The following is a 19,673-nucleotide window of genomic DNA, read 5'->3' on the forward strand; positions in this document are numbered from 1 at the left end:
TGTTCACAGTATTACATCCAGATTTTGAAGTTCACATAAAGGCATATGATAGAAATGCATTTTTATTTACTACAAATACTCTGGTTTGGTTTAGGTGAAGGGAGGTGCCTCAGTAGGGTTAACAGGAAAAATACTAATCTGTCATAAGTGTTTTTGTAATTATGTCAGTGCTACATGTATATGGATGTATCAGGCATGGAAGCATTGGTGTAGTGCAGTTACAGTGGTTAAAAATAGCACTCTGAAGAGACAGAATATTTGTACATTTGTGTAAGCAAAAGACGAAAGCACAAGGGTTTAATATGGTGGACAGTCTATTATGTAGATGGTGTACAACCTCCATCCGTAAGTTTCATTTTTATGTACATGACTGTCAGGGTGCACTGAGTTTATGTAGGCCCCATGGCAAAAATCTGCCAAAGAAGAGTATGAGCTGGAGATCGTTAAAGTGTGCACTGAGGGTCCCTCTAGAAAAACTCACCATACTGATGCTTTAAGAAATGGTACAATATAATGGCTTTCAGTGGCAGTAAATCTGAGATGATCACTGTTATTTTGAAAGCTTAGTTTAGCCCTTGTTCTAAATCCTCCTTTTTCATATTTCAGAGCGTGCACAGACAGTCAGCCTCCTGAGCAGAACAGCCCCACTGTTCAGATTGCAGCATATTGTTGGAGGTAACAATATCCCTGGAAAGGCTGGAAGTAGACAGGCGTGCAGCTGAAACATTCTCCCCCGTCGATCGTGGCTCGACATTGGCAGCTTTTCAAAAGCACTGGGCTGTTACCGCGTTTAACCCCCTGAGACTGGGGCTTAGTCACAAGCAACTCCAGCCATAATACTGACGCTGAACCACTGCAGGGTTTAGTTTGGCAACACCACACCACACTGACCTGCTGCTTGTACCAGGAGGCACCTTGGCTGACCCGATTGTGCTGCTCCCTCCCCGACTGGGCTCTGCTGAGGCACGCTATGGCCGGATTTCAGCTTTTCTCCTCACCACTGGCAAATATGTGATTCTTTGATTTATGATTCAATACCCGGAAAAAATTATCATGATTTCAGTTCAGTCCATAATGTTAAAAACAGGTAATTATAAATGTAATTTTGACGGGGCAAATTAGTGAATCACAAAAAATGATGCAAAATTCTACTTGTCTAAGATGGAAAAATGGAAACAATGACCTGCTAATACAAATGTGCTTCAAGTAAAGGCCTGTTATCTTCTGCGACTGAGCTAATTAAAGGCCTTAGATATTTTTGGAGGAAATATGTAAGAAGTTGAAAACACTCTTGCATGTAAGAAAGCAAAAAGATGGGCAACAAGCCAAAACTCACATGTCGTTGAGGTTTGTCAGAATTTTGGATCCCAGTGTTCATGGACTATGTTTGAAGCCCCTTTTTGCAACTACTCAAAGAATTCAATACCACACCATTTGTATTCTGCAGGTAAAAACAACCCTAGACCAAATGAGATCAGACCCAAAACTCTAAGTTCCTGTGCTCATTGCACAATTTGACGTCTGAAATGTGAAAGGCATTGTCTCAACTGGCAATCATATCTGGTCCCTTTTGTTTAAAATGATCACAAAATTAAATTCCCATCACTGTCAGGAAAAGATGCCATGCCTGACAAAAACACGGGAACATGGTCTTCAGTCTGATTGGAGTACTAGATCTGAGTCCAGAAGGCTGAACGTCAGTCATTCCATCCCTGTGTGTCTTTAGCAACAGTTCAGTACAGCTCAAACTACGACTGTTTGATCAAGACTGGGTCAACCACTCAGTCTTAAGTATGGAAAGCCATATCAAATGCTGCTGTCTGTCCATGACAAGGACTTTTACAGTTCTTGATGCTAACGGCCAAACTTGTTATTGAGCTGGCTCAGAGGTTTGAGATTCTATATTTATGACCTTATTTTCTGACATGGTGGTTTCTGTGTTTATGTGCTATTATAGTAACACAGTGTATACTCTGTGGTGGGTTCCAAGCTTTTTATCAAACTGGGTGGGTGAGTGGGTCAATCCATTGATCCCAAAACTGGGAAGTTACAGTTTGTTTGTTTGTTTGTTTGTTTGTTTATTTTATGTTTATGTACACAAATAAGATAAGTGCATTCTTAAATTCCAATAATCCAACTGAATTATCTATAAATTGACAAGTAGACCATCTGGTGCTGCTTTTGTCAGAGTAGTTAGATTAACAAACTAAAAAAGTTTTTGAATATTTCTCACAACTGCACCATGTTTTCCATCTATCTGAGAGGAAACATGTAATCTCTGATGAACTGCCATAAAGAGATCACAAATGAGGGTTTGCAGAGATTAGAGTACCAAGAAATGTGAACTCTGTTATGAACACTTCGATGCAGATCAGTAGAGAGTTGGTAAGTGGACTGTGTTTCAACCAAGTTAACCATTAATGGAAGTATTCCTGATTTGTTTTTCCTGTTTTCCAAAGTTGATTGCATTGTGTGGACACAGATGAGCACAGAATTTATTTCTCAGTGTGCTGTTTTGGATGTGTGATCTAGAAGTAAAGCACATGCACGTGGTTAAGTACCGACTTGCTGTAGTTTTAATTAGCAGCCAGGTTTAAAGTGAGGACTCTAATGAACAGCAGCATGCTCCATAGAGATGCCCTCACAGTGGTGTAAAGGAGGTCAGGTGGCTGCCATTTTAACTGTGCTGAGACTGCAGTCGGTAAACCATCAGTCATTTTGAGACTGAGTCAAGTGTTTTTTTCCAACTGCAGTAGGATTTCGGATTTTTGCAAGGATATTTTTAATGCTGGTTTGGTGTTTGGAAGAAGCCAGGAGTTTGGAATTGTTTCTCACCATGTTGGCTTTTTGAACGCAGAAATTGCCACATTGTTGACAAAAGGGTGGAGCTGCAGCAAAAACTTAAACATTTGCATAATTAAATTATTTGACAGTCTCGCCTTATATATGAACCACCACTACACTTGAATGAGGAAGTTTTAATAAATAAACAGAAACTCAGAAAATCTGCTTCTGTAGGCAAGTGAGTTGTCAGATACAGCCCTAAGATCTAATTAGTAGAGCAGTAATTTACAAAATGACCACTGGGCCACAATAAAAAAAACAAACAAACAGGTACATGTAGGTTCATTCTCCAGTCGGTGTCCCTGATCATGGTGTTGATGAAGATCTCGAGGTGGTCCCCGAGTGCCTTAAAGGCAGCTCAGTGCTCCTAATATACTAATGCTAACTGCTAATGCTAGGTACTAGCGGTGTTAGAAAATATCGGTTCTGCAATATGTCGTGATATTTCATTTCACAATACTGTATCGATATTAAAAAGTACTGTATTGATATTTTTTAGGTATTTATTCAAATGCAGATATTGTGGAAGTTCATTTTTGTTTTTTGGTTTTCTTTATTATTTATATCTTATTTATTATTATTTAACACTGTTTTATTAAATAATGAATTAGAAAAATTAGAAATTAGAATTAGAAAAATTTTGGGATATAGCATTAGATCCTGTTCTTCATTCATTCATTCATTCATTCATTCATTCTTTTTCTGAACCCGTTTTACTCTCACAAGGGTCATGGGGGTTGCTTGGAGCCTATCCCAGCTAGCTGGTTTAATTCAATTCTTCCAGGAAATAATCTTTAAAAAACAAAAGAAACAAACAAAAAATTGCCTTTTTAACAGTATCATGATATATCGTATCGTGATGTGATCCTAGTATTGTGATTTGTATCATATCACCAGATTCTTGCCAATACACACCCCTACTAGGTACTGTGTGTATTAAGATGGGTAAAATAATGCAAAGAATGTATCTATGGTTATATAAGTGAGATAAAAAAAAAAAAGGAAAAATTTGAATGAAGTTACAGTAACTACTAGGAACAGTGTGTTATTGTACTATTTTAGAGATGTTCAATGCAGCTCTTTCAGTATCAGGCCCTAGGGGCCATCAGTAGTATTAAATTTACATATACTTTGAATGCATGGCTTTTCTTTCGTTTGAAGTGAATTTACATCCCATTTTGTGATGACTATGAGCCATCATCAACCTCAGCACTTAAAGCATCTGTGAGCATTGCTAGGCTACCAGACCTTTTGAGTGCTAATGATTTAATTCAACATCATTCAGTTATCTTTTACCAAGTGGATAGTGCAAAACCCTCATAGAAACTCTGATATGAACACGCATCCATGAGTATTTGCACAGATCATTCTGAGGTAAATCAGCAGGACTGCCCCATTTCACTGCAGTGATGTGGTCCTGTTAGAAAAGCATCTTTGCTCCTCTTGGCCTTTGTCTCCTCTCTGAAGGACAGATTGATCTGTGACGTGCAGATCAGACAGCCGAGCCTCCCTCTGTACAACTCCTAAACATACACTACTTGGATTTATTATCCCAGTCGTGTGACCTACCGTTCAACCAGAGGGCATTCTGCACCGCTTCTCTTTCGCGTGCTGGGCCGTTTTTTTCTTTTCTTTTCTTTTTTTGTCTCAGCAGCAGAAGGTTTGGACAGGCTCGCAGCAGTCTGGCCTGCAGCCTGTGTGCGCTGAGAAAAGCTGCAAAATGGCACCCAGGAGGAAATCAGAACCATGCGCTCGCCTCTCTGTCTCTGATGTTGGAAATAATTTCAGATTACATTCTGTTTCTGGTTCTGTATTGACTTCATGTGAACACGCAAGCAAGCAGGGAAGCACGAAGAGCAACTGAACAATGAGGTTTGTGTTTGGGGAAGTTTTAATCGGCGAAGGGAGGCACAGCACACACACACACACACACACACACACACACACACACACACACACACCCAGTCACTCTGGTACAGATTTAGATCATAGGAACTGTCTATGAGCTCACCTCTCATCTTCCTGAAAAAGGATGATGACTATGATGGGACTGGACTGAGCAGCTTCTGAGACCCAAGTAGGACGCACAGCTTCACTCTGTCTGCTGTTGCCGCAGTTCACACGGTGGGGCGGTTTTAGTTGCAGTTGTGGTTAATTGTGAGAGAAAGTGATATAAAAGCAGAGACTGCAAATGCTGCACAAACCTACTTAAGTTTTCTCTGTGAAGTCTGCTCTCACACTGCACAGTAGTACTTATTGGTCTGTAACTTTTCAGAAAGCCATCATACCAGTGTTTTCATAGTGAACACTTCAGTACCATGTGTCCGTTTTCTAACCTGTCTGTCATTAGACTAAACATCATGGATGATATATTTGTGATTATTGTGACAGATATTGAGATTACGATGTATTTTAGTGGAAACTGTAACATATTCATTTCATTTACAATTGAATCAAGGTGATGTGATTTGGGTCTGGGGTCTGCACCAAATATGAATGCTACCATACATGTGGACAGTATGATTTGTAGTGCAGTACTTTATTTGCTATAGCATGTTGTGATACATTTTACTTGAATCAATATATTGTGATTTATGTCATTTAGACGTACTGCTGGTCTATACTGTGATTCAGGTAATATTTTAATCAGCTGCCAAGCCCTGTGTGTCTGCACCTTTTATGCTGAGTCAGTGATAGTTTATTCAGGAAAACAGAAGTACAACTACTCTTTTAATGTGTTACATTTTTGAATGGAGATTTGATCTTCTGTTTTTCACAAAGACATCATCTGTGGCATCTGCCTACATAAACCACCTTGCTGATGGCATCATCTGTGTTGTTAAAGAGCTGTAATGGCATATTATTATGTTCCTTTTGGCTTTTTCTGTGAAAAGTCTTATTCTGAGTTCCACTGAAAGCCACTGAAAGTGATAAAGATCAGTTTCAAAGAGCAGATCAGTTTTCAGTGTAAAGGAACTTGAAACACCTTGTGACATCTTTTCTCTGTATCCAGTCTTCCTTTACTGTCTGTTTCTTTTCTACTTTATTGAATAAGACCTTAGATTGCTCTAATTTGGCTTATTTTGACTGAAACAAAATGAATGAACACTTTAAGCACATAATTGGAACTACAGGTGTTACAGATGTTTTTTTTTGTCTTTTGCCTTGATTTTGTCTGACTTGGTCTTTTATGTTGTTACCATCTTGTCACGACTTTTGCATCAGTTTGTGTGGCCTTTGTTACATACTTTTTTCCATCTCATTTCATCTTATATTGTCACGTTAGATTTGTCATATATGACAGACGCCGATGGATACACCAAGGGATCTTTTCTATGTGTGATTGTCACATCCCTTTAGGTTGAAATCAGTTTGCAAAAATAATGATGCTAAACAAAATACTAATTCCTGTCAAACATTTTCAATTAGTGACAAACCTTGCAAAATGTAAGGACTACAAAGTACAGCCATTTGTGATAAATATGGAATGTGAAACTAAAAGGTAAAAAGTTGAGATCCTTGAAAACTCTGCCTACAGTGCAGCAACAAAGCATCTGTACTGACTTACTCCTCACCTCTGCACATTATGCATCACACATAACTCCAGTGAGTGCAACACAGTGTAATGTCAAAATGCATTAAGAACAATAAGAGCTATCAAATGGCTTCTGTCCAATGTAAACTAATGGCAAGGACCGTAAAAGATAAGTGATCATATTCATCTCCGCTCCTTTCTCCCACTGCTTTCTGACCTTTCTTCCATTACTTTTTATTTGTGTTTTCCAAAAAGACCTTTTGCTGCAGTCTTATTTTTATTCAACATGAAGGAGGAGACTTCCTGTACACATATCAGATGTTTCTGTGGAAATCCGATACGTTTGGAGAATAACAGCCATGTCAAAGAATGCGGCAGGAGTCAGTCCATCTATCTGTTGATGGTGACAGACTGGAAGCGCTTGTATAGAACACACACACATTCCATTGCAGTGTAAGCTCTGCACTGTGGATGTCTCATAGGGTATTGACCTCCTGTCATGCTTCCCATTTCCACTGTATATTTTTTTCCCTTTTACCCCAAACTCCTGCTGGCTCATCGTCAAGCAGAACCCCTCCCTCCCTCCCCCCGTTTCCTTGCTCTGCGTCTCCTTTCACCTCTGGTCCCTACGTCAGCCCTCCTGAGGGGAAACAATATGACACCAGAGCAGAGCATGAAATTCCTGGCACATGTTTAGCAGCCTCCACCTTTCTTTCAGGTTGCAAATGTTCAACCTGTACGATGAAGTCTCACAACTGAGCTGGATTTCAACTTCCACTATGTTTTTTTTGTTTGTTTTTTTTTCCAGCAATGATAATCAGTGATTCTGTACTTTAACCCTTTCATGCATGGATTATGAAAACCTTAGTCAAGAATTTTTTTTCCTGAGTGTTTTTATTCCTCTTTAGGCATGAAAAAAAAAAACAATGTGATTGAAATTTTTTAATGAACCTATTTTTCATGGAGTTACAAAAATGTCCACTCAGCTGGACACCATGGGTTTGATTCTTGAAGCAAAGAAATATGTGTTTAAAATGCAATATCAGGAAGTGATCTGAAAACTATGAAATAAAAAGATTTTAATGCAACTAATCTGATGTTTTCTCACATTTTAACACACTCTAATACTAGTTATTATTCACTTCATGGAAATAACATGCAAAAAAAAACCAAAAACTTTTTTTTCAAGAAAACTGTTAATTACAGTCTAATAACAACTAGCAATTGACTTACACTCAAACATGTCACTGGAGATCAGGTTTATGAAGAGCAGCAGTTACGGTAAGGGTCTGAATGTCAGCGTATGAGATGGTGCATAAGTGTCCACTGTGTCGGCTGATATGGAACTAAAACAACCAAACCCATGAATATACAAGAGAACAGCTGGAGAGGAACTGTCCACCGTAGTGACCGCTATGCATGAAAGGGTTAAGTGATGCTTTAACTTTTATTCATTAAGATAATCTGATGGAGCTTTCACCTTCTCTACTCTAGATAATTAATGTACACAGCTCATATAAGTGTGGACCTCTAAACATCTAAACCTGGTCTTTGTTTTTCCAGGTCTTTAAAGGTGAATTTCAGCTACCAGATTTCCTTAAAGAACAGTCACAGGTACAGTAACATTTCTGCCTGTTGTTCCATTTTTCTTTTTTTTTTTCTTTTTTTTTTTTTCCAAATTCAGCTTTTTTCTAGCTTTTTTTCCTAGTGATTTGAGTTAAACCATCTGCAGCTCAGTCAAAGATCGCATTACACGTTTCCATCTGCTCACAGTTACTCATCTCTTCTTGTTTCGGACTTCATTTTTCTTGCCACCACACTGCAGCCTGCTGTTGTTTTCTGGTCTCATCTTCATTAGTATCTTCATGTTTGGGTCTTTTAGTGGTCATTTTATGTTGTCTGATGTTGGCTAAAGAGCACTGCTGCCCTCCTCTGGTCTTCACGGTAACGTGCACGTAGAGCTTCAGGATGTTGTGTCTGCTTCTCATTCGGTTGTTTATTTCAGCAGCTCTGATGTTGATCAAATAAAAGCTTCAACAAGTGTCTGACATCACTGCCGCTACTTCCTGTGCATAAACACTGAGTTACACACACCAGCCCATCTGAACGTCTGTCTGTCTGTCCTTCCATACAGATCCAAAAGTCTGCAGAGAGACCCAACCCCAGTTAGGAGAAGGAGCACCATCACCACAACACAAAGGTACTAATCTGCACATCATTTATACTGCAGTTACACTAACGTATAAAGTAATGATGTAGGGTTTTTTGTTTTTTGTTTTTTTTTGGCTGGTTCCAGTTTTTCAAAGTTTAACCTTCAATGGGAATTGTGGCCAAGTCTAAATCACTTTAACTCATAATATGTAGAAACCGTTTTGGGACTTCTTCAGTGCAAAATTCAGTTGTTTGCTCCTCATGAAACATGGACTACTAAAGCACTTTTGCATTTTCTCCCAAATTACAGAAGATTACAAACATTTTCTCACTCAGACAAGGTTTTAGCACAAGAAAAGTGCAACTGAAAATGAGGAATAAACTACTTAACTTACTTCAGGCACACCAGATTGATATAACATCATACTTAATATTAAGTATTTTCCACAACTTAAAAAAAAAAGCACCATATACAGAACTGCGACCCTTTCTACAGTCTCAGTAAACTGTAGTATTAGCCTTAGTTCTTCTCTAATGTAAACTCACTGTAGATGTGTGTGAATCATATGAGTGAATCTGACTGAATGGTGTGTCTGGGACATTAATGTATGAAATGACACACTGATAAAGAAAGGTCTAAATCAGGGCTCTCAAACTCATGTTCTTTCAGTTCCACATTCAGCCCGATTTGATCTCCAGTAAAATAATAACAGAATAACCTTTAAATAATGACAACTACAAATTTTTGTTTTTGTTTTAGTGCAAAAAAAAACCCCATTAAATTATGAAAATACTTTTATAAATTATCCAAACAAAAAGGATGTGAATAGCCTGAAAAAACTGAAATTTCATAACAAAAATAAGTGCAATTTTAACAATATTCTGCCTCAACTTCTCATTTGTCCATGTGCATTATGGATCAGATCTACAAAGACACTAAACACTGAGGAACAGGCAGAAAATTGTTAAAATTGTGCTCAATTTTCTTTAGACATTTCAGGTTGTTCATATTTGTTCAGGTTATTCACATTTTATTTTTACAGGATAGTTTGTAAATATAAATATTTTCATAATTTAATGTTATTTTTGCACTAAAACAAAGACAAATCTGATGTTGTCATTATTTACAGGCGTAGTTTAATGTTATTTTTTTCACATCAAACCAAGAAGTCATTCTTTTTTGTCGGTTCTTCTGCTGTTAGATCATATTGGTCTGTATGTGGAACCTGAACTAAAATGAGTTCCACAGCCTTGACTGTGGAATTTTTGCACTTTCCAAATTCATCCCACGGGCCAGACTGGAACCTTCAGCAGGACGCATTTGGCCCCCGGGACGCATGTTTGACACCCCTGATCTAAATGAACTGAATCTGAAGAAGCAAATGTCACATGAATACCTCACACTCTATTAATGGACACGTTCTGTATGTAGTTCTTCTACTTTGGGTACATTTATCTTATAAGAATTAGCCAGCATCACCCTATGTTTATGTACTGAATCTCCTCCTTTAATAAGTGACATTTTTATTTACTGTATTTTATTCACCCTTTATTTAACCAGGAAAGGCTTGTGTTGATGAAACATGTCTGCAAAAACATTTTAGCCAAAACTAGCAGCAGAGTTGACACGGTTTAGAAAAGTTTACAGCTGGATGTACATAGATGCACTTAAATTACATGACAATAATTAAATCAGTCATGAAATGGCAACAAGGGTTAATCAGAAAATTATCATATTCAGCTAAAATCATGCAAAACATCTACAGTCAGGTGTTTCTGTTCTCCAAGTCATTTAAATCCCTGTGAAAGTCTCCAATGAGCAACTCTTTACGTTTCAGTTTTCTCTAAGGTGCAGGACCAACATATTTTAATGGCTTTTTTACAGTTCAGTGTGAGACATTTAGCACAGACAGTAACAATAAATCATGTGACCAAAAACTGTAACTACCTGTACTTCACTGACTCGTCTGACAGACTCATGGATAAGAGCATGCTGGCGGACTGTCCAACACAAGAATATAACAAACTATACTGAGTGAGGGCTTTGTAATATGATTTGTAATAAACCACAATGCACCATGGAAAATGGTGTCCAAAGTATGTACACAATGAGAAGCACACATGCATCACCGTAGTCCAGTATAGACATAAACGTTGCAGCAACGAGCCTCTGTTTGGCCTCCAATGAAATGAAAGACAAGGCAGGAATCCTTGTTTTACTGTGGGCTTTTTTACCAAGTGCTGAATTTGAGGTGTTAGGAAGAGTGAGCGCTCAAATAAATTCCTTCATCTGTAGTGAGATACAGACTGAGTCTCCAATCCTCTTTTCTTCAAGGGGGCCACACTGACAGATAAAGTAAGAGAAGGACCACTTATTGGACAGGTGAAAAGAAACAGGAAACACATGTGAAGCTGAATGATGAAAACATGGCAGACAGTAAGCCATTTCCAGTGCAGTGGAGATCCTGGGTTTCTACTGGGAACTTTCTGTGTTGTACTCTGACCTTATGACGGAAAGATTACTTTGAAAAAGCAATCCACTCATGTGCACTATCAGCTCTTAAATGAACGCACATCTTGTCAGTTGTGGGATAAGCATTATTGCACAGGTCACCTAAGAAACACATGGTAGTATGTGGCTGTTACAGGCTGGGAAATTGTGCCCCACAAGCTGACTAAATGTTATTTCTATTTATTTATTTATTTATTTATATGTAGCAGACATGTAAATAGTTACAGTCCATAGAGTATAATGAGCATTAAAAAAATAATAAAAAGGGTTATAAATGTAAAAAAAAACAATACCCATGCACACACCCTATCGTCAATAACAAGTCTAAAGATGCTGGTGCCAGTATTTAACAAGTGTAGAATCAGTATAAAAGTCAGAGTTAACAATTGTAAAAACCACAACATTTCCAGAATGACTTAAACGCAGTATAAAATTCAGAATTGGTTTCCATAACATGTCATAATAAGAGCGAACATTATTAAAACAGAACATACCACTAGCACTACAGCGATGGTAAAAACCACGTATAATACGGAATGCATTGTTAAAAGCAACTCTGACTGAGTGAGCAGTACAACGTTTAAAATGAACCCATAAGTAACAGAGATGAATATTCGAGCAAAAAGATATGAACAATTTATTCTTAACGGTAGTGGAACAAAAATAAAATCTGTGAGAGATAAAATTCCTCCTGCCGTAAAGACTCCTAACCTTAGTTTAAATGTCATTATCATCACTACGATTATCAGATACAATATGTTCAAGGTACCTGGACTGTGTGTGTGTGTGTGTGTGTGTGTGTGTGTGTGTGTGTGTGTGTGTATGTGTGTGTGTATGTGCACCACCAGATTGCTACAGAAGGATCCAGAATTAGTCCTGTCGCCAGTTCGTAAAACAAAATGACCTGCTGTTGCACATCTTTCCGTTTTGGGACCAAACCACTTATTTTTTATCACTGATCTAAACTGTTATGCCTTCCATTATGACCAAGCATATATTTAAACTGTGGGTGTAAAAGTCCATTCAGTGTTAGGGTTATTGCCAGCATTTATGTTCTGGTAATATTCAGGAAATATGTGGATTATTGAACCAGTCGTTTCTACTTTTTTATTGAAACAGTAGTGATTGTTACAACATCTTTTCTATTTTGGATCATAACAAAAGCAGACAGGAAATAACACAAGCAACTGTTTGTTTTATTGTGTTGTGAAAGGCATTGCTGGCTTTTAACATCAGCCTCTTGTGTTTCAGTACAGGACTCGACTCAGTACAGTGGAGCAGAAAATCATGTCCATCATCTCACCCATTTCACTGTTTGTCTGTGTTGGGCGTCGGCACATGTAAAGGTCATGTGTCCACGGTTGGACTCGACAGCGTCAGCGCCCTCTCCTCATCTACAGAGAACTCTTGGCCTTCAGTGGTGTACTGTACAAATAAAAAAAATAAAACAAAAGAAGAATGGTTCTTACAACCACAGAATGTCTGCTGATTGTTACTTTTTGTGTCATGTCATAACTCATTGATTTTTAGAGATTATTTTCTGGCTGTTAGAGAAACCATCTCGTGATTCTGTTGTAAGAAACTATAGTGAACTTAAATCGCAACGCGTATTTATGAATGGAGAAATTAGCTTTTGGAAGATGCAATACCTATTTTAATGTTTAATTTTTTTCATGCCTTTGTATTGTGCAATGTCATGGGTACTGATCAGTTTTAAGTATCAACCGTGATAAACTGCTTTTTTAAAAAAAAAAACACTTTGTGAGTGTTTTTCTTCTATTTGTCTTTTTGTTTTATACATGTGGAGTCAAACATAACAGAAGATGGAGAGAAGGTGGAAAGTGAACATTGAAACTGTGTCTTCTGTCAGCCTCACTGTGTGTCGGTAACATGTATCACCTTCAAATGACGTATGAAATCAGCGACGACAGGTGCAGCATCCTTTCCTTATGCTGTGACCAAGTATTGCAGAAAACGGTCAAAATTAGATTTCCAGGTCTCATGTTTGACCATTTCATTTCAGGGTTTCCCTCGCTCTCAGGGAGGCAGAGGATCTGTGGTGGATTGGTGTAATTGTGGGATTTCAGGGTCCTCCCTCAAGAAAATTTCATGTTATTTGACAAAAAAGGATGGATTTATTTGTAAAAGACTTGATTCATGGCTGGTGGGCTTTGGAGGGGAAAGGTATGGCTATTGTTGACTGAAGTCCACCATCCCAGAATAAATTAACAGTGAGGTTATCATTCAGCAGTTACATGAATAGCATTACTTTGCAAATGTCTAAAAAATGGTAATGAATTTTAACCAAAAACTTTCCCACACACGTATTCTTGCATTTGTTTTTGTTGTTTTATTGCTTACTATGACCTAATATGGTCATATAATAATAATAATAATAATAATAATAATAATAATAATAAGCTTTATTTGTATAGCACCTTTCATACAGAAATTGTAGCCCAAAGTGCTTCACATTGATTGAAAAAAAATACAATATTAAAATACATTAAGATTTGATTAGAAATACAATAAAATAAAAATAAATATAAAAACAGTGCACATTAAAATATTTGATTATGCATAGAATTTTTGAAGTGCAAGAAATAAGATGAAATTTGAAATACAATAAAATAAATAAAAACAGAAATACAATAAAATAAAAATAAAAAATAAATTAAAAAAAAACACACATTCCTGGTTCCTTAATTGTGACCCCATTTTTATCTCCTTTCAAAGGCTAATGAGAATAAAAATGTTTTTAATTTGGTTTTAAATATATTCAGTGAACTGGCTTCTCTAATGTCATTTGGAATTGTATTCCATAACTTTGGTGCATAGTTAGTAAAGGCTGCGTCCCCCAGTTTCTTTGTAATATCATTTGGGCTGTAATTCTAATCATATATGAACATGGATTATATCTGGAACTTATGAGGACAAACTGCAACTATTAGATAATGGAACAGCTGTTCTATTAGTTTTGATGTTCTCCACACTGGTTTTACATTAGCTTAGCTGCAACCCCAAGTGGTGTTTGTGCGCCACCTATAATGGTAGAGAAATAGGACGGTCTATCCATTTGATACGTTGAAACGGTGACATTGGCCATCCTCTGCATTGCATGTGTATGTGCTGTACTGTAGATGACATATGGTGCATTTGGTGGCACTACCTCATCAGAATGGTATTATAGGTCAGGTGTTTGTATGTGGAGAAGAATGGAAAATCAAATATTCTGCATAAAGAATAAACGACAGCGAAAAACAGCAGAAGAAATAAAGATTAGATTTGGACACGATGATGATACAATGAGATAAAGAAACAAATAAAAAGAAAGAGGCCGCAAATGATGCATAAAACCAGAACGCAGAGAACATGAAAATGTACAGTATATGTCACAGAGTTATTGGAGTCCCCCATAATTACATCTGAATCTACAGCACTGCATTATATTCCAACTTCAACTCAGTAAGAAGGTTTTTACAGAAAGTGTCAGCCCATACAGGAGCGTGTCCTCCTTCAGTTTATTACAAAGACAACACATTTGGAAACTGTCACTTCTTTACAGGCCGTGCATCCAAATGGCTTGCTCCTCCTCTGCAGCTCTCCACTGCATCAGTATGCAGCACATGTCTCCAAACCCAAAACTGGAGCATGTGGCTGAACCTGAATGCATCACAGTACATGAGCACCATCTCCACCTGCTGTCTACCTCCAGGACCCCCAGCCTGACGTTCCCCAGCATCACCAGTGCCCTCTGGTGGATTAGTCCTGGTAGAGCAGCCTGTGGTGGTCTGCAGGATGGAGGAGCTTCAGCAGGATCTGCTCACTGTCCAGGTACAGTCCACTTAGTCCGCTCCTGTACCTGGATGGAGGAGCGCTCAAGAACCTGGACCCCTCACTGGAAATATTACGTATTAATTTCTTTTAATTATCATATTGATAATATTTTGTATACTGCATATTGTATAAATTGCTGTTCTAATTGTGTTTTGTATGAATATTCTGTGTGTGTGTGTTATTATTTATTTTTATTTTATTAATTTTTTTTTTGTCTGATAATGATAATTACTTTCCTGCTACTTTCTATTATACTTGAATGGAGCAACTGTAACGCACAACAATTACCCCCTAGGTCAGTAGTTCCCGACTTTTTTTGGTTTGTGACCCCATTTTAACATCACAAATTTCTGGCGACCCCAGACGTTTTTACACTAAAATTAATTTGTTTTTGATCATGTAATAGTTTGCTATACTATGTTGCAAATAAACATGAATTTTAGAGGACATTTAGTCTATATAAAGTATATAATTGCGGACAGAGGCAGTAAATCCAGGTGTAGATTACTGCACAAAGGGAGAATTTTATTTTCCTTGGTCAGGATCTGTCCAGTCAGTCCAGCTGTGATTTACAAGGAGGACAATTAATACTGAACAAACAAGAACTCAAACTATGAATTATGAAAAAGCTGCAGCATCTGAAACTGACCACAATGAACATTTGAAAGACGCGGTGCGGTCACAATCAAGATATGCCCTCTCAGATATTATATACTGCAATTTATTTGAACTTGATTTTTATCAGGAAAAGTGTGTGTAGTTTTAATTATAACGAAATATATACTGAATCATTAAAAAATATTTTTTATAATAGGTCAAAAACACTTCAATGAATGGGACAAAATTCTCTCCAGATACATATGGCAAAGTAAAAGGCCTCGAATTGGATTTAAAACCCTGCAACTGCCAAAAGCAAAAGGAGGATGGAGCCTTCCCTCCCTTAGAGATTGTTACTGAGCAGCACAATTAAGATACATTATATGTTGGTGTAACCCTTCGTGTGATGCTCAGTGGAAAAACATTGAAGTGGGTCTAACTCCTATTCCAATACAAGCCCTGATGGCTGACAGTAACTTACAAGATTTCATTAGAAGTATGGAAAATCCATGGATCAGGTTAACCTTAAAAATATGGAAAACAGTGATAACCGAATATAAATTAGAAAAAGATATCGTGATCCTTAAGTGGCGGGTGTATGACACACAATTTGCACCAAATAAACTAGATAATAGATTTAAAGAGTGGGCGAATAAAGGCATAACGGCTATATGTAAGATTATAAAGGATAATACACTACTTAGTTTTGAAAGAATTAAAGAGAAATATGCTCTAGAGACACAAGATTTCTATCGTTACTTACAGCTGAGAATTGTTAATGAAAAAATACAAAATTTAGCAGAAAAAAGCTATCAGTTATTGGATGTATTCATAAGGGCTTATGATTCACACAAAAATAGAGGTATAATCTCAGATCTATATAAAGGGCTTGTTAACATGAAAACACATTCCACTTTATATATAAAAATAAAATGGGAAATAGAGGGAGGAGTGGATCTGACAGAAGAAGAGTGGATAAGAGTCTGGGAATATGAATGGAAGTGCAGTAGTTCACAGAGTTGGAAAGAGTTTGGCTGGAAAAGCTTGATTAGATATTTCATTACACCACATCAAAAGTCCCACTATAGAGAGAACTCCCCAATTTGCTGGAGAAAATGTGGTCATACAAATGCAAACCATTATCATCTCTTCTGGAATTGTTCTGTTATCGAAAATTACTGAAATACTGGAAATACATAAGGAAACACAAGAAATTATCAGGAGCCACTTATCCTTTGAATGTAAATCTTTATTTTTTGGACTTATACCAGAAGGATGGCCAAAGAGAGACAAATATTTATTTAATATCCTGCTAATAGCGGCCAAAAAGCCATCACAAGAAAATGTCTTTCATCAGAAAGCCCAACGCTGAGTATGTGGATGGACATTACAGTGGACATATATAAGATGGACAGACTTACTGCAGAGGTGAACTATAAGAAGGACTTGTTTGTTACACGCTGGAAGAAATGGATGGAATACATCATGCCACGCAGACCGGACTCTGATGCTTTTATTTTTGTATAGAAGATTAGATATAGTAAATGCAATAACTGCAATTCACTCCCTACTTGTTAATGTTCTTTTTGTTTGTTTCATTGTTAAAAAAATGGGACATTCAGACTAATATACTGTTGATGACATTTAAAATGAATATCTTTGTCAAAATTGGTGTAGAATGTCAATAAAAAAGTGAATAAAAAAAAAAAAAATTATTAGTATTTCTTTTTTTTTTAATCAATTACTAGAAATTTCAGGCGACCCCACGTGGGGTCCCAACCCCAAGGTTGAAAAACACTGTCCTAGGATTAATAAATATTCTGATTATGATTCTGATGATTCCAATTGAAGAAATCTAGAAGTCGGTCAACATGCGACTTTACACAAATTCACATCTGCTGTTTTTATATTTTTTGGTGTTCTTCAGCCACCACTGGCAATGAGGAAAGAGTGAAACCTCATTTTTCAGTTGGCTGATAATGCTTGTCATAAGTCTTTGTGAGTCCACCTGCATCTTAGTGTTCATATACTGTTCCATGTAGGACTTGAAGTCACATATGTCATGTGTCAAACACCCAGCTTATCCATTTGACCCTCAGTCTACAGCTTAAGTCATGTATTACCCTGGCAGGTATTACCCAAGTGGCTTTGGCCTCATCCTCTGATAAACTAGAGTTCATGTGTAAAACCCAGAGGTGGAGGAGACTAAGCAGAGCTGTAAACATGACATCTGACTTCTAAAGCAGCTTTATGATCTGTTTTACATTCATTCTGGAGTACTGAAAGCAGCTGTATTTCACTCATCCAATCACATCCAGAAAAGAAAATCTAAAGTACAGGTGTCAAACATGCGGCCCGGGGGCCAAAACCAGCCTGCCAAAGGGTCCAATCCGGCCCTTGGAATGAATTTGTGAAATGCAAAAGTTACACTGAAATTACACTGAAGATATTAAAAATCAAGGATATTAAAATAATTTTAAGTAAATTCAATCTAAAATGGGTCAGACCAGTAAAATACTATCATAACTGAACATTTTTCTCTGTTTCAGTTCTTAAAAATTTAAAATTACACAAAATGTTTACATTTACAGACTAGCCTTTTACAAAAAATGGGAACAACCTGAAATGTCAGTACTCTAATTTTACCAATATTCTGCCTGTTACTAGATCCACAATGATCTGTAAGTTATAATGCATATGTATAAATTATAAACTAAGGTGTAATATTGGTAAAATTGCGCTTGTTTTTTAAAAAGAATTTGCAGGTTGTTCATATTTGATCATGTTATGTTCAAGTACTGTTGGTAGATGTAAACATTTTCATGATGGAATTTGACTTTTTTTCACTCAAAACATAGAAAAAAACTTTGGAGTTGACATTATTCATAAGTTGTTATCCGATTATTTATATTATTTTACTGGTCCGGCCCACTTTATAAGATGTTAGGCTGTATGTGGCCCCTGAATTGAAATGAGTTTGACACCCCTGATCTAAACCATTCTGATTGGCTATAGGCACCAGAGTTAGCCCCCCAGGCTGAAGCTTCATACTGTAAGTAATGTTTCTGTGCTGCCGATTTATAGAATGAATAAATCATTCTATAAATCGGCAGCACAGAAACAAACATTGCTTACAATACCTTCATTGAGAACACAACCTCATGGTACTTGTTTTGCAAAAGTTTTTGGAGCCACATGCACACTCATTTAACTGGTACCTTGCAACCAGGAAGAGGAACATATTCACACAGAAATGAATTAAATACAGTTAAAAACAACTAGAGTAAATGTTGACATGGACGACAGGACACAGGGGGAGCTTTAGAATAGGATCATAATCAGAAACATTTTTGCTAAAATATGATGTTTGAACATTACCCTCACTTCTAGTATAACTACGTATCATTTTAGAAGTGACCATTTTCAATCACAAAACAATTGCTTAAAGATTTTTTTAATTGAAGCAAGCATTTTCATGAAATGTCTGCAGTACTACTGTTCAAAGTCCTAAATTATTTATCCACTGTGGGTTTATCTGGAAGGAAACCACGCAGTTAGTATCAGGAAAGGTTGAATTTAATGTATGCCAAGTTTCATTGCTGTTAGTCAGGCTATGAACTTTTCAGCCCCCCCCCCCCCCAGTGTATGTACCTGAGTTCCTCGGTAAAGACCAAACTGAGGAATCTGGGTGTCATCTTTGACCAGGACATGTCTTTAGAATTCTACTCCAAACACCTAGTTAAAAACTGTTTCTTCCAACTACGCAACATCTCCAAACTTAGATCTATGGTGTCCATCAATGAGCTCGAGATGATTGTTCATGCTTTTGTGTCTTCTCGCTCAGACTACTGCAACAGCCTGTTTACATGCTTAAACAAGAAGGAGCTGGCCCGTCTACAGTTTGTCCAGAACTCTGCTGCCAGGCTTCTGACCCGCACAAACAGGAGAACCCACATCACTCCCATCCTTAAATCTCTCCACTGGCTCCTGTTCTATATCGTTTTCATTTCAAAATTCTTGTGCTAACTTTCCGGGCCCTACATGGCCAGGCCCCTGCAGACATTGCTTCCCTGATCCAGCCCTACAGCTCGACTCGTAGCCTGAGGTCTTCAGGACAGCACCTGCTGATGGTTCCACGCACCTGTTTTAGCACACGCGGTGACAGGTCTGTTAAAGCTGTGGACCACGTCTATGGAA

The 19,673-nt window shown here is 37.5% G+C and overlaps 1 protein-coding gene across 4 annotated transcripts in view; it reads left to right on the forward strand.

The window, feature by feature from the left end:
• Positions 1-12,799, forward strand: part of tpst1 (tyrosylprotein sulfotransferase 1) — a 77,988-nt gene extending 65,189 nt beyond the window's left edge. The window contains exons 4-6 of one of the 4 annotated variants that reach the window (XM_030152687.1): positions 7,943-7,993; positions 8,514-8,579; positions 12,294-12,799. In XM_030152687.1, coding sequence (XP_030008547.1) covers positions 7,943-7,993; positions 8,514-8,549 — 87 coding nt within the window. In that variant the 3' untranslated portion in view covers positions 8,550-8,579; positions 12,294-12,799. The remainder of the gene's footprint in view (positions 1-7,942; positions 7,994-8,513; positions 8,580-12,293) is intronic. The other 3 variants (XM_030152688.1, XM_030152689.1, XM_030152691.1) reach the window with 3 other exon arrangements.
• Positions 12,800-19,673: the final 6,874 nt, after the last annotated feature.

The sequence above is a fragment of the Sphaeramia orbicularis genome, chromosome 13, assembly GCF_902148855.1.
Source record: "Sphaeramia orbicularis chromosome 13, fSphaOr1.1, whole genome shotgun sequence".
Lineage (NCBI taxonomy): Eukaryota > Metazoa > Chordata > Actinopteri > Kurtiformes > Apogonidae > Sphaeramia > Sphaeramia orbicularis.